Consider the following 27,696-nt stretch of genomic DNA (forward strand, 5'->3'; position numbering starts at 1 on the left):
AGCCCCCCAATCTAAAGCGAGGACCATGTAGCCTATAGTTCCACAAGCCCAACCATTTAAGAAGCTATGCCACTTTCATCAAAACCTATTACAAAGCTATAGCAATGTTATGTCATTAAATACGATAAACAGTGATTCTGGAACAGATCTGCGTCTTCCTTATCCCGTTAATAAACATATTACAGTATGTAACCATATTCCGTCCGGTTGGGAAAAAAAGTTGCGCTAACTGTTCTAGTTTGTTACAAGCAGCATGGGCCTTCAGGCAGGTAGTTAACATAAACATTTTTTGCTAGGCTAGCCTTCCTGCTGCGACATTACACCATTTGTACAAGACAAGTAGAGCTATTTTATCCAGTGTAATTTATCACTTACCACTATCTTGTTTTTTCTTGTCATCCTCTTCCTTTCTCTTCTGGCTTCCGGACGCATAACTCCGCTTCATTATGATTGCCGAGGTTTTATATTTTCGCGGCAGCAGCAGGGACCACAAACCTGGCTGGCTGGCTGGCTGCTGTCAGCAACTACTGAGAGGGGCCCCCTTGAGGGGGATCCCGGTATTGCCGGTAACAGTGTCGTTGCACTTTACTGCATTGACTATCAAAGGGGCGCTCACAGTTTGTCGTTGCATTTTATTCTTAACCAGTCGTTGCTTGGTTTGCTTGCCTTCTAGCGACGGGCCTGCCTCTTTGTCTTATACACCATTAACAAGCATTAACAAGCTGCTTGTTAACACTTACAACTGTTAACAAATATGCTTATAAGTAACTTAAAAGGCTGCTTATTAACACTTACAAGCTGCATGTTAACAGTTAGTTAATGTTATTAAAGGATAACAACAGTTAACTAACTGTTAGTAATGAATTGTTAACTGCTTATTATGCACTGTTAAAGGGAAACTTGGCAGGATTTCCCCCTCTGCTGGAGAAATTGTGCTATTTCAAACTGTGGGAAAAGGTAACGATAAAGCACATGGATTTGTTTATAAGCTAGCGTACGGTTAGCATAAGTTTGGCAGAACTATGTGGATGTAACAAGGTAAGAAACACAATTTAAAACGAGTTTCTTGTTTCTCACTTCTCTTTCCGGGACGGTAAGTCTCAATGTTGCAAGGTTGGTTTTCCGCCTGGGGACGCTAGGCGCAGCGGGGAAAGTCACCATTTTCACCGGAACAGGTCATTTAACCATCCGAATGATTTCTAAACGGGTTTATTACGTTGAAATAGTTGCCAAGTTCCCCTTTAATACCTAATAAGCACATGTTATTCTAAAGCGTTACCTGTGGGTTATGTGGATCCTGAGTTACACTATTATCAATGCATCTGATGTTTTGGTTTGTTATTTCTTAGCAGTGTGATCTAGTACAATTAATGCACTTAATGCATTAATTTGGTTTCCATCCTGCATAATACAGAATTTAATGAGAAATCTGACTTTCTTTGTGTGCAGTCTTAATATGAGTATGATAGTATTTTTTTACTACCATATTTCTCTTAAAGGAGAATTCCGGTGTGATTTTGAAACATGATACCGAGTGTGAACGTATGTCTCATAGCCCATCTCGGCTTGTCCCCTGCACTCCGAAATCTGGCGCTAGATAGCCGATGCTACCAACAAGGCGGTCAATGGTGGTGCCTCGGCATCAGCATAGCCATGCAAATAAATCACTGTTTTACACCATTTACGAGGCTCAATGTATCTCCACACTTCATTGGTAGATTTCCAAGGGCCCTGACATTTAAAACGAGACATTGAGAACTTTGAAAAAGCACTGGTAGTTTACTTACAAGACGATTTATACAGACAGTATCTTCTCGAAGTTTAGCGTTTGCAGCCATCTTGAATTTAGTCACGATAAGTCGAGCTACGAGTAAGAATGAACAGGTATGATAAGGGATCAGATTCCAAAAATAATTCCGTGGAAATGCATGGATTCCAGTTGCTGCTACTGGAAGAAACTGTAATCCATGCATTTCCACAGAATTATTTTTGGAATCTGATCCCTTATCATACCTGTTCATTCTTACTCGTCGCTCGACTTATCGTGACTAAATTCAAGATGGCTGCAAACGTTAAACTTCGTGAAGGTACTGTCTGTATAAATCGTCTTGTAAGTAAACTACCAGTGCTTTTTCAAAGTTCTCAATGTCTCGTTTTAAATGTCAGGGCCCTCGGAAGTCTACCAATGAAGTGTGGAGATACATTGAGCCTCGTAAATGGTGTAAAACAGTGATTTATTTGCATGGCTATGCCGATGCCGAGGCACCACCATTGACCGCCTTGTTGGTAGCATCGGCTAACTAGCGCCAGATTTCGGAGTGCAGGGGACAAGCCGAGATGGGCTATGAGACATACGTTCACACTCGGTATCATGTTTCAAAACACTTTAGGTCAAAATCACACCGGAATTCTCCTTTAAGACTCAATCAGGACGATGCAAGATCAGGATCCAGGCTTTTATTCTTTTCAATGAGGGGCCAGTGGCCCTCAAGGGAGAGAAGTACATGTTTGTTTTACCCCATTATGGATTTCACCAGATTCTCAGTATTCTCTGACTTCTCTGTATTCTCTGACTACACAGAAACAGTCTACCAAATTTAAGTTACACACAAAGAGAAGGAGTGACCTACTAGTATGAAAATGCAAGGTAAAGGTGTGGTGTGTGGGGGATGTGGCCTTTTGGCCAGCTTCTATTGTATTTTAATTAAAACTACCCCCTTTCCTGGGAAGTCCTTCAGAGGCCTGGACACATGCAGTTCTACAAACATTAACATTTCACACCTGGTGATAGGCAAAAGGCCTCTAGACAAGCTTTCATTGAATTCAAGGATAAACAAAGGATGCTTGCATACAGACCAAAGACACACACAGGGTACACATGGGTACAAAAATCACAGATGACCATAAGAAGTACGCAGTATGTACATTTACAGAAATTAGGCTGATTCACAACACTTTCAAGTACCACATGACATTTGTACAAATGTCACCTAATTCAGACCTGAATATGTTGCTGCTGTGTAGCCTATGATCACAAGACACCTTGGATATTCTGAATCATATAACATGTACTGTACATAAAATCTGGTTCTTTATGTCAGATCAATGGGGTTTAGATACACTGTTAGACTTAGCTGTAAATTCCCAGTTATTTTACACTAAATACCCAGTAAATACCATGTCATTAATAGGCAGTATCTTACTGTAGTTTGCTTTGCATTATGGGTTTTAAAATAACAGTTCATACAACTTGTGGTAACTTACTGGGAATTGGGGGAAATTGTGGTAGTCTACTTTACAAAAGTAGCCTATAGTAGTGCTACTGTAGATAACTGTTATTAACCCCTAGGTTCATTTTGCGCCGGAAATGTCCTTTAACAGTTCACTGACTAAGTTAACGTTAGCAGCTTGCTGCTGCTTCATAATTTAATTGACAAACCTAACAGCAACAAATAAACGTCCTTTTCACATATTAATGATAAACCAACATAGAGATTTGTGACTCACCAAGAAACTTCTGTGGAGGATGAAACGCTGCCATTGATCGGTTCTTCACGTTAGCTGATACTTTTGTTAGCCAAATGTATCGGTTCTTCACGTTAGCTGATACTTTTCTGGTTAGCCAAATGTATTCTTTCTTTCGTGCACAGACCTAAGCAGTTCGCTGTGTGCTTTAGCTTTCAAGCTTCAAAAGGTGCATTACTGCCACCAGTTGTTTGGGAATGGAGTTGCATCTCTGATCATCGCTCTCAACAAGTTTGACACTTATTGATGATTAACGGTACAGGGGCCATTCAGGGGCCAATGAGATTTCAGGTGGGGCCAGGGTCCCTGTGGCCCCGCCCCTGGCAGGATGTAAACTGATCCTGCTTCGGTCGGCGGGTACGATACACTGAACTTAGAAGCGGGATATTCTTCCTACAGGCAGTAGGGGCGGGTGAGAGAGTCTTCATTCGCCCTGTAATGAGTCAATTAACCATATACCGACTTATGGAGATGAGTAATTAACACGAAAACGTTGCCTGGTGTCCTTTTAAGGAGAAGATACAGTAACTTACAGGCAACACTGTAGCCTGAGACATACTGTAACCATGTTACAGTAATGCAACTGTGTCTTTAGCGGTAAGGGCACCATACCGCTAAAGACACATATACGGTAGTTTACTGTAACATGGTTACAGTATGTCTCTGGCTACAGTGTTGCCTGTAAATTACTGTAAAAATACAACAAAAAGTCTAGCAGTGTAGATGTTTTTAAGTGTTCTTGTAGGGCCATAAGCTCATGATCCTTTTTTCCATGTATGCGATACTAATCAATTCAATAGAACACACACAGATCCATATAATCTCATTACTGAGCCTAAATAAATAGTTGGGTATTACAAAAATACATAAACATTCACCAGTAATCCCTTATGTTAGGGATGAGGGTACGTGCACCTCTCATTAAAATGGTGTTATGAATTTCAATGTGGGACATTGCATGAAACATTTACTTGACTTTTCAGTTGAAGGCCTTCAACTGTTTCCTCTTTGAAAGGGGGCCGAGCAGCGTCTGGCTAATGTAATGAGTGTTCATTAAGCCTGTGTGACTTGTTTCCTAGTGCCACGGTGCAAATAAAACATCAAACAACGAGTTCTCCGAGGACAAAAACTCTGTGTGTGTGTTTTTTTCTACATGTGGTTTTGTTTGCTAATTGGGTTTAGATACAGTAGCTTTATCAGTTAATGAGGTATACCAGCACACATTGCGTATAATGTCGGCCATACTCACAAGGTCTTAATCTGCTTCAAAAAAGCCTTTTGTCAAAGTGAAGAAAGTGCAGAAAATCAATTGACGGACTGGTGAGGGAACAGGCGTGGGTTGCGATCAGTAGCAAGGCTTCAAATTACAGAGTTATGCCCACACTTTAATGGAGGGAGCTGATTAAATGGAACAGTGAATGAAAACCGGCTTTCAATTTAATTAAACTCTAATTAAGATTATTATGTTCGTGTGCCACAATTATTTTATTGAATGTGGAGTGAATAATTCATCGATGGATGGAGCAAAAAAACTGTGCTTGTGTGCATGTGTATGTGTGTGTCTGGGGTGGGGGGGGGGTCATCATTTAATGTGCAGCATTGGATGCCCTTCCTGCTTGCCAAACCTGTGTGTTTGAGTTTGAATAAGGGGCTTTTATGGAGCACTATCAGGGGAGTGTGCAGACAGCATCAGTCAAGCAGCCCACGTTGTCTGTCTCGTTAGTTGAACTTGTGTCGTGTCAGTTCTTGTTTATTCTAAAGGGGCCTAACTGAGGAGGATAGACGACACGGCTGTCCTAAATCCTCCACAAAAAACTTCCTGCTAAGCTGTTTCTTCATCATCTTGTATTTCAAAATAACTGCCCCACGGAGACAATAAAGTTATCTACTACTACTAAATCAAGATTCCTTTATTATAATTTTATCATTGCCTGTAATCAAGAATAAACATTACTCTGATACCATCAGGGTGTGCATAAATAGCAGGCGTTCATGCATGTGTGCGTGCGTGTATTTGTGTGTGTGTGTGTGTGTGTGTGTGTGTGTGTGAAAGCACCCCGTGCTCTTTTTACAACGTCTCCACTCTGTGGTTGCTCCACAATGGCGAGGGAGGCCATGGTTTTCGGATCTGATCTACTACAGGGTCAGTCGTGGCCACTGCCCTTCAAAGTGAACCTCCTGTCACAGGCAAAAGGGGCAGATTTGGCATCCGAACCCAGCCGCCCTCTGCCTATGGGTATATGGCCCCTGCAGAGGCCATCACTGAACAGATAGATGAGACTGTCACAGCCATGCGATGAGACGCAGAGCCATGCCAGAGCTCCATCTACTCGAGACAGTTATTCTCTAGGTGGAGAATCTTTTCAGACTGGTGTTCAGGTATGAATATTGAACCTGCAATGTGCCTGCTGCCTCTTGTCCTTCGCTTTTTACAGTCTCAGTTAGACCAGGGCAAGGTTGTGAGTACAATGAAAGTGTATGTCTCTACCATCTCGGCATTCCATAGGGGCTTTGATGACAGATCATTGGGCTGGCACTCGTTAGTTTGTCAATCCTTAAAGGGAGCCCGCCATTTATGCCCAGGCTGTACCTTGCAGGCACCGAGCTGTACTTGCCCCTGGCTTGTTTGCAGCAGTTGGAATGGTTCTTTAAGAACTGAGTGAAGTGAAGTTGTGTTAAATGTTAATGTGGGTGGGAGCAAATAGGCACAATGCTTGTCAATATCTTTAGATATGAATTTCTAAAATGATAAAGCACAACCTTAAACACTGTTTACATAGGGATGGTGGGGATAAGTTTGTACCACTTTTTGCCATGACTTGACTTGATGACTAATTTTGTCCACACCACTTTTAGCAGCTAAAACAAATCAACACAAAGCCTCTTAATGGTGCTTAATCGCCATACTAGCCTGTTAGTGGCCAACAGATGCAAATTGCGTCCAAATTTACACCCCTTCTTCTCTGTTGAATTGCTCGCGGAGTACTCTATGGAGTAAAACTTGTGTCACCTTAAACCGAATTTGAATATGAATTTGAATATACATTTGAGCAATTGTATAGGAAAAACGAATTTGAATAGTATATGTTGAAACTGAATTCATTAGATTGGAACTGAATCCCAGTCAACTTGAAATTTAATATAATATTTTGAAATTGAACTCATTTGCTCTGATACATAAATTATCCTGACTGAAAATTTCGCTCTTGGAATTTTCACATTCAGTTCTCACAATTCAGTTTCAAAACGTGAAATTCAATTTCAGTCTACTGAGACAAAAACAGCTGGTAGCTAAGGAAGAGCAATCGAGTGCAGAGCTATTGTGATCACGTGACTAGTGCCGAGCGCGAAGCAAAGAGCATAGTGTGGGCACCTGGTTTGCACGGTTATTAGATCTGCACGATTCATAAAACACATTCCGATTGTAGGCCTACTGTCTTACCTACCGTTTATATAATTTTAAACAAATAAAACATCTGTTGCAGTATTATTTCAAACTTCTAGCTTGTCAAGCCTTGAAATACAGAACTAGCCTAGGCTACCCAGCCATCAAACATCGATGTAGCTGCTAGCCTACTTACCTACCGTTTTTGTAATTTTAAACAAATAAAAAATGTCAATCCTTGAAGTAAAGAACTACCCAGCTAGCAATCAAACATCAATGTATATATATATATACTTAAAATTTAACAGGGAACAAATTAAGATGTTGGTCAGACTATAATAAAGAGAATAGCAATAATAAACAACCATGTCAATTCAATCAATAGCCTAATGACACAAACAATGAGAAAAAAGGGAAAATAGCAATAATAAACAATGATGTACATTCAGTCAATAATATAATAAAAATAACAATAGCATGGTAACATTATGGAGAATATCAATAATAAACAACAATGTCAAATTAATCAACAGCCTAATGAAAATAAAACAATACTATACAAACAAGTGTTAATGAACTAAGTGCATGTGTCTTTAGACCCCTGTTAAAAGACCCAAAACTATCACAGGAACAGAGCAACTCATTCCACCAACATGGAACCAATGAGGAAAAGTCTTGAATTTGACCTATGACTGGTCGACACAACAGACGCTCTCAGGAAGGCCGCAGTGGGCAGTTGGGGATGTACGTCTTGATCATTGAATTAAAATAACAAGGAGCAGACCTGGTCAGTGTCCTATAGGCCAAAGTGAGAGATTAAAATGTAATTCTGGCTACTATAGGGAGCCAATGGAGAGTAACTAGGAGAGGTTCAACAAGAAGTTGTGTGGAATCCTGTGTCAAATAAGGTCTGATCTTCCTTATGTTGCAAAGGATAAACCTACATGATTTTGCAATTGCATCATATCTAATATCAGCTGATTACACACATAAACTGTAAAATTTAGATTGCCCATACATTTGGAAATCCATTTGGAAATCCTTCACCACCAATGGCAAACAAATAAATTCCAGAGAAAACAACAGTGGACATGTTTATTAGTGTTTTACAATATGTGTTTCATCTAGCAAAGATATTCATTAAGAGAAATCAAGTTTCGGTGTCCATGTCTGGTCGGTGCAAGTCCAAAGGTCCATTGTCCTCAGTCTATCTCACTGTCCACTGTTCATTGAGGCCTGTCAACCTATGAAAATAAAACCAACAAACAATCAGTGTTTAGCTTAAAGGTCTACTGTGAGTCTTTCTCGTTAATAGTTTATTCATCTCTGTGCAAAGAGGTCTCATAAGCATCAGGCAATCAGGATACAGTCTGTGCACCTAAGAGACAATCAGTTGTTTCTCACACACACATTCATACCTTGCATCGTATACATCATACTATATCATTACACCTTCTCTGCACACACACATGACTTGGTCAATACAATGAGTTAATTAAGAACCAAGGACATTTCTATCGTCATACAACACATGATTTGCAATCTACACACAAATGACTGAAACAGATGTATTAAGACAACACACGGTTAAAGTATTACTAGTTAGGTTACTGTAATATACTGTGTCTATTTCTCAATAACTTTTACAAAATCTGCATGGAGTCGATAAAGAAGCATAAATCAGCCTGTAGAAATACTGTTAAACTAGGGTCTCTTGAGTCTTGATCATATTATCGATATAAAACATATTCAGTTTGAAACTAGTTCTATTAGAAGCTAGCTACCATTTGCTAACAAAGTTATTGCAATCCAGTTGCCTAGCAAACTCACGGCACGGCAGCATTGCCCAAAAAAGGGCCCCATGTAGCATCAGCTAACAGACAACACAACGATGAAAAAAGCTTAACTAGGGGGATATATCCAGTTTTGCTCCATGAATGTTACAGTTTAACCAGAGATTGTAACGTGTTCTTACAGGCCTAAAAGGCACAATGATATGACAATGACCAATCATATTGTTCTATCAAAGAGTAACGTTATAGTAGCCTAGCTGCTAACTGGTTCTGAACTATGGAAAAAAACTTTAACTTAGCTGCTAGTCGATGAAACTATGCTGGCTAGCCAGCCAGCGCTAGCATAATGTACATTATATTCACGTACATATAAAGTAACGTTAACAGACATGCCATATGATATCAACTTACTTGGAGGTTTTCAGATGTGCCAGTCGCTTCTATCTCTTCTTTTTCTGTCCGACACTGTAAGGAGGTTCAGGCACTGATAAAGATCAGTGGATTCTTTATAGATCAGTGGGTTCAGGAGACAGCTCGCTAAGAGGGTGCTATGCTCTTTGCTTCGCGCTCGGCACTAGTCACGTGATCACAATAGCTCTGCACTCAATTGCTCTTCCTTAGCTACCAGCTGTTTTTGTCTCAGTAGACTGAAATTGAATTTCACGTTTTGAAACTGAATTGTGAGAACTGAATGTGAAAATTATTCCAAGAGCGAAATTTTCAGTCAGGATAATTTATGTATCAGAGCAAATGAGTTCAATTTCAAAATATTATATTCAATTTCAAGTTGACTGGGATTCAGTTCCAATCTAATGAATTCAGTTTCAACATATACTATTCAAATTCGTTTTTACAATACAATTGCTCAAATGTATTGTAGCGTCGGTGGATGTACATGTTTAACGTGGAATGAGTGTCTCCCAGAATGCAGTGCGAGTGAATGCTAGAATGTGTAATGTCGATTATAATAGTTGTAGTTACGTTTACCATGTTGTGTATTTGTTAGCGTGTTAGTCTCTTTAGTTGTACCTCATGTGTTTATCCTTGTGTTGATGTGTGTGGTAAACCCTTATTGTGTGTAGTATGTGCAGCTGAGACTACCCCTGTGTTGCCCTATGTAGTTGTCTGTGTCCATATGAGTCTTCCTGTTCCAATAAATGGCCATCCTGGCCAAAGGTGAATCTTGTTTGAGGGTGAGATCGCTACAGTATATTCAAATTCATATTCAAATTCGGTTCAAGGTGACACAAGTTTTACTCCATACTACTCGTCGCACACAGATATCACACGCATTGTCATGTGAAAGAGTGCATGTCCGTCAACCACATTGGGTTAATAAGGTATGAATTCTAAAAATATAGTAAATTGTATCGTTTTTTGTTTTTTTTTGCAGGGGTGTCATGATACCGTTCTAGTATCGGTACACCGTGCAAAACTAATGGAGTATAACTGTCTGTGTAGTGTGTACCAGAGGCATTTATAAGGACATTTATGAGGAGCAATAGTTAACTCTTCATGGGCTGGCTAATGCCACAGGGGTAAAGGTTTGCAACATAATTTCTGAAGATTCCCCAAAAGGGCTCATGGACAGCTGGAGTTGTTCTGTAATTACAAAAGAATGATGGAGCAGTTAATGAAGGCCGCCTCCCCCGTCTCCCCTTGAGTCAAGCTAGTGACAGACATGTGTACTGTTATATTGACAGTGCCTCATACAGTAGGAAGATGAACATGAAACCAAATTAGCATTCAGGGCATGAAAAAATGGAAGAAACTTCACGAGAATGAACAGCAGTCGGGTAAACTTGTGTTCGTTCCATGGTTTGATGTCTACACGCATCTCTCCACTGCGTGTTGTTGGCCTAGCCTAGACCTATCTAACAGGGAAGGGAATCCCCTGATCTGTCTGCGGCTTGCTTGCCAGCCTGTCCTAGTCAAGGTACAGAACTACAAAGTTGCATGTCCTGGTTTTTGAATGCGGGCGACTGGCTATACATTAAAAAGAAAAAAGAAACATGCGAGATCCCGTCAAAACTAATCTTCCCATATATTTTAAAAGAAGTAAATGTTTACTATATTTTAGTCAAGCTTTAGTTGGTTTAGATAGTCTACTAAACAAAATGGAAAGTAGCCTAATGTAGGTTAATAACTTTGATTTGCTGTGCTGCATGGGCAATATAATCATAAGGGAATCAGGAGAGCCAGTAGCCTACAGTAACAGTCAGCCTCAGCCAGCCAAAAATAACTGCATTTACTTGTGTCAAACTGCAGATTTCTGAGTATCAAAACTGCAGTTTTGGAGGAAATATTTACAGTTCTTATGCAGAGCATGCAGTATTTTGGACACAAAAAACTATACATTGTACTGCATAGTACTGTAATTTACTACAGAAATGAAGTATTTTGGACATGAAAATACTAGGCTACTGCACTGTAGCCTACTATAACTGAACTGTACTTCGAAAAAAACTGCAGTTATTTTTTGTAAGGGGATATGTACAGCAAGCATCAAAAGCAAACAGCCCAGACCCTAAAACTGGGCATTTATAGCTGTAAAGGTTTGGGGAAAAACACTATACTGGGTCATTCCGTGTCAAATCAACAGATGCCTCCCACCTGACCATCTTGGATTTCCTTCATATTTTATGTCAATGATGTCATTATTTTTATAAAGCCGAAAAAACAATTACAGGCCACATAAACAAGGGGTAAACGTTTCGGGTCTAGCTGAAACATTTACCCCTTGTTTATGTGGCCTGTAATTGTTTTTTCGGCTTTTTAAAATACACTTTTGGAACTACTCAGCCCCTGTGTGCGATCTCCCCTTTCTTCACTTGAGTATTACGTTTTTTGGATGGTTGAAATTTTAACTTGTTGAAAAATAGTCATAATATGTTCACTTTAAACTCCTCCCTCTCTCTCACCTTATCTTACCCTAGCATACTCCACTTGACGGGACTTACTGTAGTCAGTTGATCACCTTTGATCTAGGTAGACAGGTGTGGAAAAAAGTGAGCAGAAAGGAAACAAGTCAAAGGTAAGCCTGTATTGTCCTCTCATTTACTTATGTGGAGGTGAGAATTCAAGGCAAGGCAGCTTTATTTATATTGCACTTTTCATACACAGTGGAACTCACTGTGCTTTGCAGTGTCAAGAACACAAAAATAAGTTAGGAATAAAGTAAAGAGAGGTTAAAATGTGATAGTCCGGCAGCCAGTTGGTCAGACCTGGTTTTGTCAAATACAGTTTTTTTTTTGCTGAATCTTGTAGACAACGGGTGGCCAAACGACGGCCCGCCACGCACTTTAATGCTCGTTATTTTTTCCAGTGTTAGACGACGTTGTGGTTAACTTTATTGCAAACTGATTTACACTCTTATTAGAGAACGTTACCAATGTCAGTGTCAAAACAGCATGTTACATAGAGACATGCGTGCCGGTGCCACGGGGGACATGGGGATATGACGACAATCGTCCCCCTCACTTTTGATAAAGAAAAAAAACATATGTTTTGACTGTTAAACCCTGACTTTATTTAGGTGAAGATTCAACACATAAGCGTGACAATTTACTTAAAACGGTGATTTTCTCCTCTTCTGGCATATTGTGACGGAAGAACCATGCCAACTTTGGATGCAGTTATCTTAGTGATACGTTTTGCAATACCCTCGATATACATATCGTTGGAAACCTAAGTTTATGGCCGTTCATGTGAGCACAATAAGTTAATTTTGTACATTTTACCACAGCGACTGGTTTCGCCTTGCAGGGTCACATATTTCATCAGCACCTTGCTTTTTGAGCATTGCACATAACCTGTAAAATTTCCATCAGAATCCAGCACCACTCCAAACACTTTCTAGACCTCTTATTTTTCCACTCCTGTAGTAGCGACGGTGAATTCACCCCCGCCCTCTCCATGATGCACGTTGCACGCAGCGGCGTCAGGTCTGCCCCCGTCCCTCTCCATGATGCACGTTGCATGCAGCAGCACGACTTTCTTTACGGTGAACAGCAGCGATGATTAATAAATGTTTTTTTTTTTTTTTCACTGAGCGGAAAGATTAAGCCCGAGGTCCGACCCGACCCGAGTTATTTGCTAATATTTTCGACCCGACCCGTTGTGAGAACTCTAATGGGGGCCAGTTCATGAAAAGCATTACAACTGAGTGGCCGGAGAAATGCGGCTTGAAATATGAGTAATCACATTAACAGCTGTAGATACAATGAAATATTGTATATATATATATGCATTTTAATTTCATTCTTGAAAAGTCAGAATCTTTTGAAACAGGTGAGAACATGAACAGGTAGTCAAGAAGGCCATAATAATAGGTGAAACAACATAGTTTAGTTATCCCGAAATTAGGGCTGTCAAAATAACTGATTAATTTCGATTAATTAATTTGAGAAAAAATAACTGATTAAAAAAAATAACGCAGATTAATCGATTCCGTATGACCTTTGACCCCGAGCCGTTCTATATAGTAACCATTACTGTAAAATGAAAAAGAGAGAAGAAAATGTGCTGCCTAGATCATTGATTCAAACATTTACTTTTAAAAAACGGCCTGATGGTGTTGACAAAAATAAAGTGTTGATTAAAATAAAGTCCTCTGCAATGTCTGCAGCAAGGAATTTGCATATCACCGGAGTTTGTCAACTCTAAAGTCGCACATCAATGGAAAGAAATAGTGCTGACATTAAGGACAGTGTTCATTTATTTTCATTGTGTCCCCTAGGTTATATCTGTGGCCTGAAATGCCTTGTATGTGAAAAAAACTTCTTCCCGAAGAACTTTTGAATTTATTTCCTCAGCATATTAGGTCATATCATAGATTATTATGGCCATTATTTGAACAGTGAAAATAATAATAAAAGAGCTTTTGAACTTGTCACTAATGCTGATTATTCAATGATTCATATGAATTTAAATATTTAAAATACTTTCTCAGCAAAAAGTATATATGCGATTAATTTAGATTAATTAATCACAGAGTATGTAATTAATTAGATTATTTTTTTTAATCGATTGACAGCCCTACCCGAAATAGTAGTCTAAATAGCATGATAGGCCTCACATAGACCTCTACAGGCAACAACTCTACATTTTTTTCATTTTTTTTTTTACTTTCAGACACGTTCTAAGGGGATGATAAAACAGAATAGACAGATCTAATGCTTTTAAGTTGTCTACAGGGGGACGTAAAATTGTCACCACCAAAAAAAAATTGGATTTACACCCCATGTTGTCCTTGCAGAAGGGTGATAAAGTTGACCATTTTGACTCCCTCAGTTGACTTTTCTTTTCATTTTTTCCAACTTCAGACATGTCCCGAGGGGATGGTAAAATAAAAAGGTTTTATTTCTCATTAATCTAATGAGAAACCTAAGTATGTTATATGTTTTCACCTCACATAATCAGATACATAATCTGTACCTAAACTTATTTTTTTTTTTTTTTGTATAAATGAGTCTTCCATATTTGCAAATTACCTCAGTCAGTCTCATTTTATCTGTCACTTGCTGCTAGTCTGTCGCGTCACTCGAGTGTAACAATATGACAGGTTCGCTCATATTTTCACAAGCAAAATTAGGTTTCTGGCAAACAGTTACGGTTAACTTTTGTCAATGTTGCAGCAAATTTTGGTAATAAAAGACCCAAAACTGAAATCTTGGCACCGTGCCTGGTGTGCAGGGGCGGACCTGCCATTAGGCATGGTCAGGCAATTGCCTAGGGCCTCGGCCACCAGGGGGCCTCGTCATCCCCGTATCGTATTTGGTTTCTTTTTTTCTTTTTTTTTTAAATAAATGATCACCGCATCCAAACAATATATTCTAATCCATAATATAGATTGAAAAAATATTTTGCCTCATGATTACTCATAAACTCATCATAAAATCAAATGACTGCAGGTCCGCTTCCTGTCACCATAGCAGCAACTAGCCATAGATATATACACTAGATGTCGCCTTGACTACTGCTGTTCATTGGAACAAATGCGTCAATCGAGACGCCATCTTGCTTCAGTGATCCACTCCTCTATAATGCATTAGCGTCAATCTGGGCAAAGATCTAGCGAAAATAAAATCACCATAAATCGTCAAAATCTCAAGCAATTATCTAATTTTTTGGGTTGTTCCAACTGACAGGCATGTATTTATGGTTGAGTCTACAGAAAACTAAGCTTAAGACGATAATAAAGATACATTTTACCCGTCTAGCCCCATAGACTCCCATTCATTCTGCACTAGCTAGCGGCGGCCCCTAGAGGAACAATGAGTAAACTGCAACCAGGTTCGATACAATGAAAGTAAACAGGCTCTTCGTAGACAGGCTCTGGTTGAGGCCACATACCCCTCGTCTCGTTTACTCATGTAAGTTGTAATCTCACCAGAAGTTGCTGTAGATCTGTAGAACATTTACCTCTGCTACTACATAAGCTACGCCAGTCGTTACTTTTATAATCATGGGTCAGTGCCATGGGCAAACGAGATGTAGCTGAATTCATAAATGACAAAGCCATGAGAAAGGTGATTTTCTTACGTTTCAACAACAAAGAAGCCGATCTGCCATCATTGTGAGAAGTTCCCAAATTTGTCGCTAATCGTTAAAAAGGTTTTCTATCGCTGGGGATGGCCAAACGTCGCTAAATAGGTAACGCTGACAATACAGGAGAACTAGTTTAGCGATTCAGATGCCTGTACAAAGATGGCGGCGGTGTTGACGCATGCTGAGAAGCAGAAGGCGACATCTAGTGTATATATCTATGGCAACTAGCTATCTGAACGAGGTCTTGGTGAGGTGTGGAGTTGAGCGATTGACAGCCAGCCGTGAAACGTTTCCAGAGTGGAAGTGATAAAAGAAAAAGAAAAAGGGAGAAGGACGAAGTTAGAAAGAAATTGCCTAAATTAACCAACTTCTTCCAGTCGAAGAATTCTTCCACGGAAGAAAGTAGCCTAATTAGGATAGCTCTTGCACTAGGCCTACATATTCTTCTACAGATGATGATGATGCTTATAATGTTGATCTAAGTGAAACAGTCGTGAGGGACAAGATCACTGACACTGCCGAAGTCCGCATTGGTGCTGTTGGTGCTGCTACGGACACCATTTCAGTAGCAGAAGCTTTGGGTGCAAACGAAACCAGTAGGCTACGTGAGTAGCCCTAACACGATACAGTTATCAGTGACGACCCTGCGTTATGGCCAGACACCGTAAGAGATGCAGAGCGAGGTGAAATCGTTAAAAAAAGGCCCTGTGCAAATTAAGAACTTTGAATTCCCCAAAAATGCAGATAAACCACCGAGAAGATTCACGGTTGAACATTATTACATGACCATGAAAAATGGAGAAAAAATAAACAGAAAATGGCTAGTTTATTCGGTCAGTGCAAAAGCTGTTTATTGTTTTGGATGTCGGCTTTTTGGAAGATCGAACACCTCACTTAGTTCGCACGCACACACTCCCTCTCTCCTAGGCCTACACATAGCCTACACAGACAGACTCTCATACATAGCTACATAAGAGTATATTCACACACAGAGACCCCAAACCCCTAGCCTACACTCTCTCTCTCTCTCTCTCTCTCTCTCTCTCACACACACACACACACACACACTCACACCATTCATAATTGTAATACTTTCAAAGGTTTTTACTAATGTTTTTTGATTGTCATCTATGGCAATAAATATTTGTTGTATTTGAGTATGCCTCAGCGTCCCATTATTACAGAAAAAAAGTGTGTTTTAGTTTAAGGGTTGTGGTATGGGGGGGGGGGGGGGGGGGCTCGGAGGGGCCTCGGGATCCTTTGCCTTGGGCCTCAAAGTGTCCAGGTCCGCCCCTGCTAGTGTGTGTGTGTGTGTGTGTGTGTGTGTGTGTGTGTGTAGGTCTGAGGTGAGTTGACATACAGTAGTCAATCCTGAGTCCTAAGTTTAAACCACAGCATTTATTACAAAAACATAACAAAAAAAAAACCTTCTACACCATTGGACTAATCACTCAACACCTCTCAGCCTTGCATGTCCTTCTTTCTTCCTTCTCTCTCTCTCTCTCTCTCTCTCGTCTGTTATCTCTGCCTTTTCAATCTCATCTCCCTCTCACTCGTTCAAAGTTTCACTGACTTTGCAGATTACTTACAGACAAAGGTCATGTCTTTTCATAAATAAGGACAATTGGTTGCAGAATGACTGTGATTTGACATGGCCCAATTCTAACTGTCCATCAAATTTTAATCTAAAGTTATAATTGTCTTATTGAATGGCCCTTCATGCTGAAATCTGATTCATCAAATTAGTCTCCAACCAAAAACTCAGTGGCTACTTCACAATGAAAATATGTCATAAGATCTGCTCTCTCTGTACATTGAAAACGAAATATGAGCCAGAGTTGCTGTTCTAGCAATAACAAATATGTTGTGCTTGTATATAGGGGGGGTTTTGACAGGATGAGCTTGTTTTTTTACCTTAAGATGACCTATAGCCAAGGGAATATGAGACAGGGAAAAAATGCATACAAGAAAAGATTTGGCGTGTACCACCAACTGAAACTCTAGCAGTGTTCTAAACTCAAATTCACAAAATCGACAAAAAATGATCTTCTGGCTCAAGTTGCATTGGTAAGGAGGAAGTTGAGCCACCTGAGTAAACCATTACTAGCTATTGTTACTAGCATATTGTAAAGTATACTTTACATTAAATTATATTAAATTTACATTACATCTCCCCATTATGTTAATGTTATTGGTGTTAATAGAATATATCTGACTACTCATTTGTGTGCAGCTCTGAAACCTGAAGATGCTTTGCCATTTCTCCTGATTTAAGTGAATAATTGTGCTATGCCTAATATGACATACATTTACCCTCATGTAACACATTATGAAACACATTTACCCTCATGTAAAAGGGGGGGATAAGATTAACTAAATCTAGTAACACAAAGCTAATGTCTTTATACGTTACTAATTCATCCACATAATCTAATAGAACTTTTTTTTTTAACTGAGATAAATAAATTTGAAGTGAGACGATTTATACAATTTGTCAAAAAATACATATGTCTAAATTTGGCTCATCTTACCCCTATTACTCCCTACACGTAGAGATTTCTTAAAAAGCCAAAGTCTGGAGGTTATTTTTGCTCCCAGAGTACATTTCCTGTCTTGTATTTTTGTCATTTTATTATTTACAGACATTGAACAAAAAGCCTGTTCCCTCCCATAAAATAAATATTTAGGCTTATGTATGTATTTGTAAGAGATATTTTTCAAATCTGAATTTCCTAGTCTGCCCCTAATATGATGACCGGGAAATGTTTTTGCTGTTGCATGATATTGCCATCATATATCTATCAGTATATTATATGTACTGTATTTTGTATTCTACAAAAAAGTTTTTATTTTGCAGAGGATGCCTAGCATTGGGGGAAGTGCTGTAGCTTTTGGAATAAGAATTTACCATAAAGTACACAATGGAACAAACCGTACCATGTCATTGTATAAAACAGTTTGGAAATGTTATTACATCTGGCAAGGGCTAAACTGTCTGCCTCTCACTCCCCATTTTAAGGAGTGCTCTCCTTGTAGGCCTGAGCTTTCTGTGTTCATTTGCGATGTGACGAGGAAAGGCACCATGAAGAGTCTGTCAGGTCTCATCTCAGAGCCATGTCGGGAGATGAGAGGCCCCTCAGTTTGATCCGCACAGAGAGATGTCTGATGTAGTGATGCCTCAGATACAGCTTACGTTAGAGATAGATCACTGTGTGTGTGTGTGTGTGTGTGTATAGATGTGTGTGTATAGATGCTATATAGATGTATGAATAGATAGAATGTACACTTGTATATGCACACTCATCTGTAAAATCTATCATATGAGGTTGACTAGCAGTGTGTGATAATGCTCATCCACTAAGAGCCTTCCCTCTCTCCCCTATGCAGGCGAGCAGGTTAAGTGTGGCTGGGAGATCAACAACATGTGCTGGACGGAGATGTTCCTACGGGCCCGGCGGAGGATGCGCTCGCTGATCTCTGGTCTGCCCTGCTGCTTCTGGTTTCTACTGCTGTTTGGCGCGGGGGGCCTGGTGCTTTTCATCCACCTGGAGGACCTCTCTGAGATGGTCCAGCTGGGACCAGGTGAGAGGGTGGGGAGTGTGTGCTGTCGTCACGCTTGGAGGTAGTTGTAGCTCGTGTAGCAGTTGTAGCCCATGTGACCTGGGTTAAGAATAACGCAGACTCAAAATATGTATCTTTGGACATAGGAAGCAGGAATGTGAACTAAGGGGGTTAAAACCAGCCCCGGCCGAGCTCCCCTTGGCACGTCACTGACTCACCCATCTCAGAGGAGAGAAATGAAAACATTGCTGTCAACAAGCAGCTAAAGAGGAGTGTTTCAGTTGTACCAAACCTAAATAAATGTAGCCGATAATTTGTAGTTAAGATCAAAATTGTTTCCCCCCCTCATAGATTTTACTGATGCGTTGAATAGAGTAACAAGGCAAAAAGTCTCAGTTAGTTCCCTGACATTATATCCTCAATGGTAGTACTGTGTGGAATCAGCATGTAGGCTACTGATTGGTGCATGATGGACTAAGTGTAGTTGAATTGTGTTTTCTAATATTCAAACAATATGATATTTTTCTATCTGAAACGGCATGAAAACAGTATTTTAGCCAGTATTTTCAAAATGTTTTTTCGCCCCTTGAATCTCTTCTTTCTTACCTCCAAACATTAAACTGTTTAGGGCCATGTACTGTAGGGGCTCTTCAGGTCTCTCAAGGGCCCATCATATGGTTTCCCCATTACATGGCTTAATCGGTGTAAACCAGACAAAATTATCATCAATAAAATAACACTCAAGCAAGATTGGCAATGTGTCCTGAATCATCTGCTTGGACATCAGCAAATGCTAACTGTTGTATCACGAACTGAGGGACAAGGACCTAGAAAGTCCTTGAATTTGACATTGAGGAAAGATTGGGAACCCTGTCTAATTGAGTTTTCCACCTCTGATAATTAACCCCCCCCCCCCCCCCATGAGATGTCTCATTACATCATTGTCCAAATCTATGGTGGGTCTCATTACATAATTGTCAAAACTAAATTGATGATCCTTTAAAGGTGCCCTGCCACACAAAACCGTTTTTACTTGTATTTTTTTTAAATATGTTAGAACCATATGTGTTTGTGTTATGTCGTGAATGTGAAAATGAACTGCTACCTCCTCTTTCAACCCTAGCCACTGAAAAGAAATAAGCGGAGAAATCAGACCAATTACAAAAGCTCCTCAGTCTGACGTGGAATTTAATGAGCTCATTATTATTCATGAGCTCACCCAGTTGAGACCACGCCCACATAATTCATCTAGCTCAGTGACAGGTTTCGTATGCAAGGATAGTTTAACGTCAACGGGCTTGTGCGCTATGCACAAATAGAACTTCAACAATGCATGTTGCCCAAGAACCCAGAGTTGAGGATCAAATGGCTTCAGTTTATTTTTTGGAACAATGGCAAAAATTAAATGTCATACAGGTTTAATGCACTCGCTAGCCTAGCAGGTTTTATGCCCATTTGGACAATGCTAGCACTCCCTAGCCAAGCTAAGTTCATGCCATGAAGCTAAAATTAGTTGATAACAGCTACCATTGCGGCAGTCTATGACCAGTGCCCAGTCCATAAGTAAAACGCTATTGTCAACTCAAGGAAGTGAAATGTTATACAGGTTTAATGCACTCACTAGCCTAGCAGGTTTTATGCCCATTTGGACAATGCTAGCACTCACTAGCCAAGCTAAGTTCATGCCATGAAGCTAAAATTAGTTGATAACAGCTGTCATGTTATGGCCAAAACCGACTAGCTGTTAGCCAATCAGAGTCAAGCAGCTTAGCTTGTTGAATATGAATGAGAACTGGCACAAATCGAGCTGAGTTTTCCAGCAGGCTTTCTATACCACGCTAGAATGGCTTGAACGGTAGGTAACCAAGGCATTTTTTCCACAAAAAATGTTACTGAGTCCATGGTAGAACTTCAGACATTACCACAAAGTAATGAAATACGTCACGTGTGGCAGGGCACCTTGTCCTGAGTTTTCCAAGATCCAGTCTGGCTATGTTCCTGGTGGGGAAACTGCCCCTGCACACATTTGCATTCCAGGGGCCTCAGACTGAGAGGAAAACCGCTACTGACTAGGGCCCCAAGGGGAGAGAGGGCCCTTGAAAAGTCTGGAATATATTTTATTTTACCTGAATATTTTAATGTCCTAATTAAATGACATAATAAATGTCAGATGAAATGTAGTGGTGTATTAGCTGAATAACTTGATTGATTGACTACATTTTGTATACAAAAAAGTGAAGACTATCTAAGGTCTCACCAACCTCCATCTGCACACATTTTGTTTATGTTCGTTCGGTTGAGCATCTGCTAGTGGTGGACCGCAAACTGTGCTGCTGTACAAGTGTCTTTCTCCAAGAAAGATAAATCAGGCCACCAAAAATGAAATGAACAGACAGGAGGAGAGAAAACAAACTGAGGGGAAACAATAAGTTGTTAACAGTCTTCTATTCAAAGACAAGTGAGCACAAACTAGAACACGAAATCCTTGGTGCTTAACTGCTTGAATATCTCAATATAAACAAACATTGAAAGAGCAGAAAATACACTTCCAATTTATATCGTAATGTAAAATAATGTAATCTGAGATAAAGGCTAAATAAATAAACTTTAAATTATAATAGTAGCCTAATTTGAAACATGTTTAACTTTAAATGAATAAGCTATGATCTCTATAAAACATAATTATCAATAATAGGCTAATAAGTGTCATAGGTAGCATATACATGGCCCTCAAGTTTCAGAAACTGTCACATCAAAGAGTGGAGTAACAATAGACCTCATCTTCCTCTGTGGATTTGAGACAAAGTGAGCTTAGTTCAAAATGAAACCATGTTTACCATACAGGTTCCACAAGATTTCCGCATGGCCTGTGACCATTCTCAAAACAACCTGTGATGTTGACTTAAGTGATGTTGACTTAAGTGATAGCTTAGATAAGCCTTAAGCCAAACAGTCATTGCAAACCCCATGCCATGCCTGTAAACACAACGGTGAAAGTTGAATTGCTAGACTTTCCATTGTTGCGTGAAAAGTTCCATTCCATTCTACTGTTACATCTTGCGGTGTCGTCACAGGATCTTGCATCTGTGCCTCGTACTTTATCAGAGACTGCGTTCTGATGAGGATGTGGAGGCCTCACCATAATAAGAAGTGGAGCACCATGTATAAAATTGTGGTTCCATCTCTTAGCGTTGCACACAATGGTCTTGCTGGTCATTTAGGTGTTACAAAGACCTAAAATCGAATTCTTCAGTATTTCTTTTGGCTGGGCTTAAAACACGATTTTGCCAAGTATTATAGGTTGTGCCATGTGTGTCAGGCTGGTGGCAAACCTTACTTATCAGCATTTACTTACTATTATTTGCTCCGCAACTTGTTTTCCAGAGGCAATCCCTCTGAGAAAAATCACTGCTAGATCTGTGACAAGGGCATTACCGTAGTTGAAGTAGAATTCCGGAGATGTTTAACTGCCTGGCAACTCTAGCTGAGGTGATGAGATTCTAAGATGTTGGCCGATCTTGAAAATCAACTGCCTCATCCGTCTGATTCTGAGAAAGTTGATATTATAACTTTAGTTCATGATTTTCCTGAGCTTGGAGATGTTCCAACAATAACCACAGTGTTAAAACACAACATTGATGTTGGTATGGCCACTCCAATTAAGCAGCACCCATGCCAAGTCAATCCAAAAAAGCGTGCAATATTAAAACAATAGGTGGAGTACATGCTCTCAAATAACATTGCTGAGCCTAGCTCAAGTCCTTGGAGCTCCCCATGCATCCTCTTTGGCAAGCTATCCCCTGTCTCGATAGGATGACTGTTGATCGCATTTGATCTGTTTTCCTGTATTCCCATGAGTTGTATAAGGCAACCCTATTATATTAGTGCTGTAGTCTGTCACACACTCTTATTTACCAATACTCATCAGTCTAATCAAACTAGTTCCCTGATCAGTTTGCCAAAGTATTCCTGCAGGTTCAAAAACGTATTTACAGACCTGACGTAAAGGAGAAAGAGAGAGAGTGAGAGAGAGAGAGAAAGAGAGAGAATGTGAGCTAGTGGAGAGCCACCGAGATCGAGTCTATCATGTGTCATCTGTTGGGCGCTGTCATCAGTATCAGCGACACTCACAGACAGCGGCGTCTGCTTCTCCATCAATAAGAGCCACTTACACAGAGAGGGCTCTCCCCGCGCACTAATATTGAACTGATTGCCTCAGTGCTCTCAGGGATGCGATTCCACCCTGACAACGCTTGTGCCGACTCTGACCTGCCAAACCCACTATTACCCCTGTGGCATGGTGGAGATGCAGGGTCCAGGTCCTGTCCATTATACCTACATTTCCACGGATATGCCCCTGATGCTATGGTAACGGGGGGAAATGATACGTCGGTTCCTTGATAACATGGGCAGAGCCAGATCACAGGGGCTCGATGGGAAAATGCGAGTGCGTGATGGGCCTGGCTAGATAATGAAGGATATTTACGGAGGTTTTTTTTTAGAGTAGCTAATGTGTGTGTGTGTGTTGTGTCTGTGTGTTTCAAAGAGTAGCGAATGTGTGTGTATGTGAGTGACTCTTTCTGAAAGCTCCAGGATATTGACCTGAGGAGTGTGCAAAATAAAGGCAAATATCTCTGAACGGATTAATTACTTGTGAATTCGGACAAAGATTTTCTATGCAAATTGAACAATTTGGAATGTTCACACATTCCAAAAAAAACATTAACATGTGAAAGGTCAAAGAAAGTGACTGCACAAATGCAGAGAAAGAAGTTTTTTGTTTACCTTCAGTTCAAGAGTGAAAATTTTCAAAGGCACACAAGCAGTCTGAGAAAGTAGTTTCCGGGAAAATTCCATGGAGGCTGGACTAGGGCTACTGTTTGAATTGAATAGATTTCTTTCAGTTCATTTGCCATTAACCAATGAGTTCCCTACCTGAGCCTTGCCAGCGTCACCCTGTCTTGGTCGAAACCGACCAAGAAGCAAAAGTACATACAAAGCATCAGGCTCATTCAACTTCATGCAGTGCTGCACAGCGTAATGCATGTTTGCATTGTTGCTGCTTCTGTTTGTAAAGTGTTACAGTCTCAATAACTGATTTGTTCGTCATCTTTATCTGTAGTAAATCTGTCAATGCTGTTCTTTTACATTAGTGTAGATATTTTAAAACACAGTTCAGTATGCTAGCAAAAGTCCCTTAAGACTTCAGCTGATGTCTTCATAGTCTTGGAAATGAAACAAGATGGCAAAAGTTTGCTGCATCAAATCATTGTGCACTAGGTTTTTGTTGTTGTTGTAGTCGTTTGCTTGGTTGGTTGTTTGTTTTGTGTCTTGCTTGCTGAAGCTTTCAATTCTCTCTCAGTGATATCTTATTTTCCTCCTATCTGTCCCATAAAGCTATAGTGTGGAGTTAAGTGGATGTCTGTTTCTATTTCCTTCACTCCAGTGTTCATCCGATTTGTTTGGCCTCAGCAAAGTGCCCGGTTCCCCCTGTGCTGAGATAAGTCCTCGCAGTAGTGTATGAAGCCGCATTTTCTTTTCACAGCCCACCATTTTTTCATGATCTCTCCTTAAAAGACTTGTTTTGTGGAGTGGTGTGGTGGTAGGAATATCCCAGAGGCGGCAGATTCCGATGAATGGAGTTGCAGCAGCTGCAGTAAATTGAGGGCACAAACTTTGACCTGTTGTTGTGCCTCTGCTGGTTGTATACAGACAGAAACTTATGGACTGCAGTGACTCCAGGGGGGCCATGTTGAGTCCGCGCCCCAAATCTTTGGGTGCTTTGGTGTGTGACCCAAGTCTTCATAGCATGCTCTCTACACTACTGTCTGTCTTGCTGTTCGTATGCTTACTTGGATGACGATCATGTCATTTAGAGGGGAGGGTTAGAATGAAGTTGTCCTGTCCTGTCCTATGGAGAGTGTGTGTGTGTGTGTGTGTGTGTGTGTGTGTGTGTGTGTGTGTGTGTGTGTGTGTGTGTGTGTGTGTGTATCTGTGTATCAGTGTTGCGCGGGTTTGGTCACAAGCGGCCCGCGGTTGCCCGATATTTTAATCAACCCGACCGCAACTCGGACCGCGAATATTAATTAGGACAAAATTATACCCGACCCGCGATCCGACCCGCTTATTTACAAAATGTGTGCTTTTGGTTATAGGCTGCATGCAGTGTGACAGTAGGCCATTTCTGTAAAAACAAACTAATTTATTTACGAAACTTGATGCAGTAGAACTACACGCAGTAAGCATGCAGGACATAATGTTTGCGCAGGAGAAAGAATGAGAATAAGAGCGCAAGCACGCACGCAACGCACAAAGGATAAGAACACTAGGATAAGATTTGAAGGCCATGGACATACATCTTTCTTTCGAAAACAGAAATGGTGAGGCGAGGTAGGCAAGAGAGATACATTGCTGGTCAAAACGTTAGCGTAAGAACTGGTTTATAATGCTGAATGAAACACAAAGCTTTACTAAAGCACATCCACTGTTTAAAGTCACAAACACAACGAACTAAGGTAACTTTTATGCATGCGCGAACCTATACATACCGGTAGATATGGCTGTGTAGTCTGTGCCATAACATTTATTCCTGCAGGCTGCCCGTTTTGGCTGTCATACTTTTAAATGGCTTCGCAAGAAGTAGGCCTAGACCATAACCATAGCCTATATCGCTTTTCCTGAAGGGGTGTCTTTATTATTTTAACTCGCGTCTTGCTTCTTTACTGTTGACTTTACTGTATTGATGCTTTACTGTATTGATGCTAGCTTTCTTGTGATATTTTAAGTAGGCCTATTTGTAGAAAATATATATTTAATTAATTTTAACTGACCCGCCCGCAAATGACCCGAATATCATTAAAATATTTTGTTTATGACTCATAACCGCGGGTGACCGCGGTCATCCGCGGGCGACCGCATAATTTCGGGCAGACCGCGCAACACTGCTGTGTATGTGTGTGTATTTGTATATGTCAACCAAGAGGTAGATGCAGAACCATTGGCCCAGTGGCAAATTCAGACTAGACCCTGGCCGTACATTGTTCCTGCGTTACCGTCCATAATTGCAAAGAACTAATCCATCTCTTCATCCCCTTTCCCTCCTGCTAATCATGGTGTGTGTGTGAGGCAGCACAGACTTAGCTACAGCATGTGATCCACCCAGTTTCTGCTTTTGCTTTGGTTTGCTCGGTGACCATCTTGGCCCAATGTGGAGAGTTTCACCTCAAACTTCCTGTCATGCTACTCATGGGTCAAGATAACTTCCTGTCATGAGTCCAGATAACTTCCTGTCATGCTACTCATGAGTCCAGATAACATCCTGTCATGCTACTCATGAGTCAAGATAACTTCCTGTCATGCTACTCATGAGTCAAGATAACTTCCTGTCATGCTACTCATGAGTCCAGATAACTTCCTGTCATGCTACTCATGAGTCCAGATAACTTCCTGTCATGCTACTCATGAGTCAAGATAACTTCCTGTCATGCTACTCATGAGTCCAGATAACTTCCTGTCATGCTACTCATGAGTCAAGATAACAAGGAATCGCTGAGCAGTGGTCAGATGCATGGAATAGCAGCAGCAACGTAAGGTTAAACTTAAAGTTACATTTCTATTTAGCAGACACTTGTATCCAAAGAAATAAAGACTTGCAGCGGGCGGTGGGTTCACGGAATCGAACTCGGGTCAGTCGGTGACGTTACTACTGCTCCTCCGAGCCCATAAACAGTGTCAATCTATTCGATTAAACACACCACGAGTGTGGAAAACCAGCCGGTTGAAGAGGAGTTTAAGTGCATGGAGCTTATTGTAAAAGAACATGTCACCCCTGTCGGGATCTTTGTAGATGTCCCCTGGAGCAAGCTCCCCTGTCTCATCAGCTCTCAACAGGAAAGTAGTCCCCGACCCCCACCCACCCCACCCCCCAGAAAATGACATATTGTTTCCAGCTAGAAGGTAGAAATGTGATCTTTCGCATACAAGAGGTCCAGTAATCCTTTAAGCCAGCTCTGTTTGCAGAGTCTAATTTGGCTTCCTCATAATGTAATTAAATTGGGCTGATGACCCAGAGTGTGGAGGCCCTGCACCCCAGAGTGTTTCGCCCAGGCAGGGCTGTGGAAATGTGTGTGTGTGTGTGTGTGTGAACCTGTGGCCACGGGAGGCCTCATTCCTGGTTACAGGATAGATAGATAGATAGATAGATAGATAGATAGATAGATAGATAGATACTTAATTGATCCCCAGTGGAAATTCAAGGTCTCAGTAGCATACAGACAATACACACACATTCACTAACAGCAGAAAAAGTATTTAAAAGTATATAATATAAAAGACGCAACTAAGCAATAAGGACAGTAGAAGATACTAAATATACTAAAATACAAATTATACTAACACTTAATCTAAATCAATTCTAAAAACAGTATTCACATAGTGGGTGATTAATCAATCAAGAGGCGCTTCCAATGACTGAGGCAGGGACTGAGCCTGTGATTCTCTGTGCATAGTAAGGTAAGGTAAGGTGCTCTGTGTAAATGAGTGTCATGGTGATAGTGCAAATGAGTCCAACAGTGCAACAGTGCAAGAATAAAGTCTATATATCTATATATCTAACTATATTAAGAAAAGGTATAAGTGTGGCCACAGTTTGGCTGTGGCATGGAGGGAGGGGTTATGCATATGTGCTAATATAGCACGCAAACAGTAAGGCAGAAAGACAGTGGTAAAAAGTGGCTAGTGGACAGACAGTATCCAAACATGGAGGGGGTAAAGTGGCAGACAGACAATGCAGAGAAGTCTATCTCTCCTCTTCCCTTAAGTGAAGCATTGAACAGTTCAATGGCCCTGGGGACAACTGACTTCCTCAGTCTGTCAGTTGTGCAA

General features: G+C 40.5%; 1 protein-coding gene across 1 annotated transcript in view; it reads left to right on the plus strand.

Moving 5' to 3' along the window:
- LOC143125325 (carbohydrate sulfotransferase 8-like) overlaps positions 1-27,696 on the plus strand; it is a 208,452-nt gene that overhangs the window by 50,783 nt on the left and 129,973 nt on the right. Inside the window, exon 2 of the mRNA XM_076286672.1 lies at positions 18,640-18,834. Coding sequence (XP_076142787.1) covers positions 18,675-18,834 — 160 coding nt within the window. The 5' untranslated portion in view covers positions 18,640-18,674. The remainder of the gene's footprint in view (positions 1-18,639; positions 18,835-27,696) is intronic.

This window comes from Alosa pseudoharengus, unplaced genomic scaffold (genome assembly GCF_046254945.1).
Source record: "Alosa pseudoharengus isolate Yale_2024_CS ecotype anadromous, Long Island Sound unplaced genomic scaffold, YU_APseudo_1.1 YU_APseudo_1.1_scf_16, whole genome shotgun sequence".
NCBI lineage: Eukaryota > Metazoa > Chordata > Actinopteri > Clupeiformes > Clupeidae > Alosa > Alosa pseudoharengus.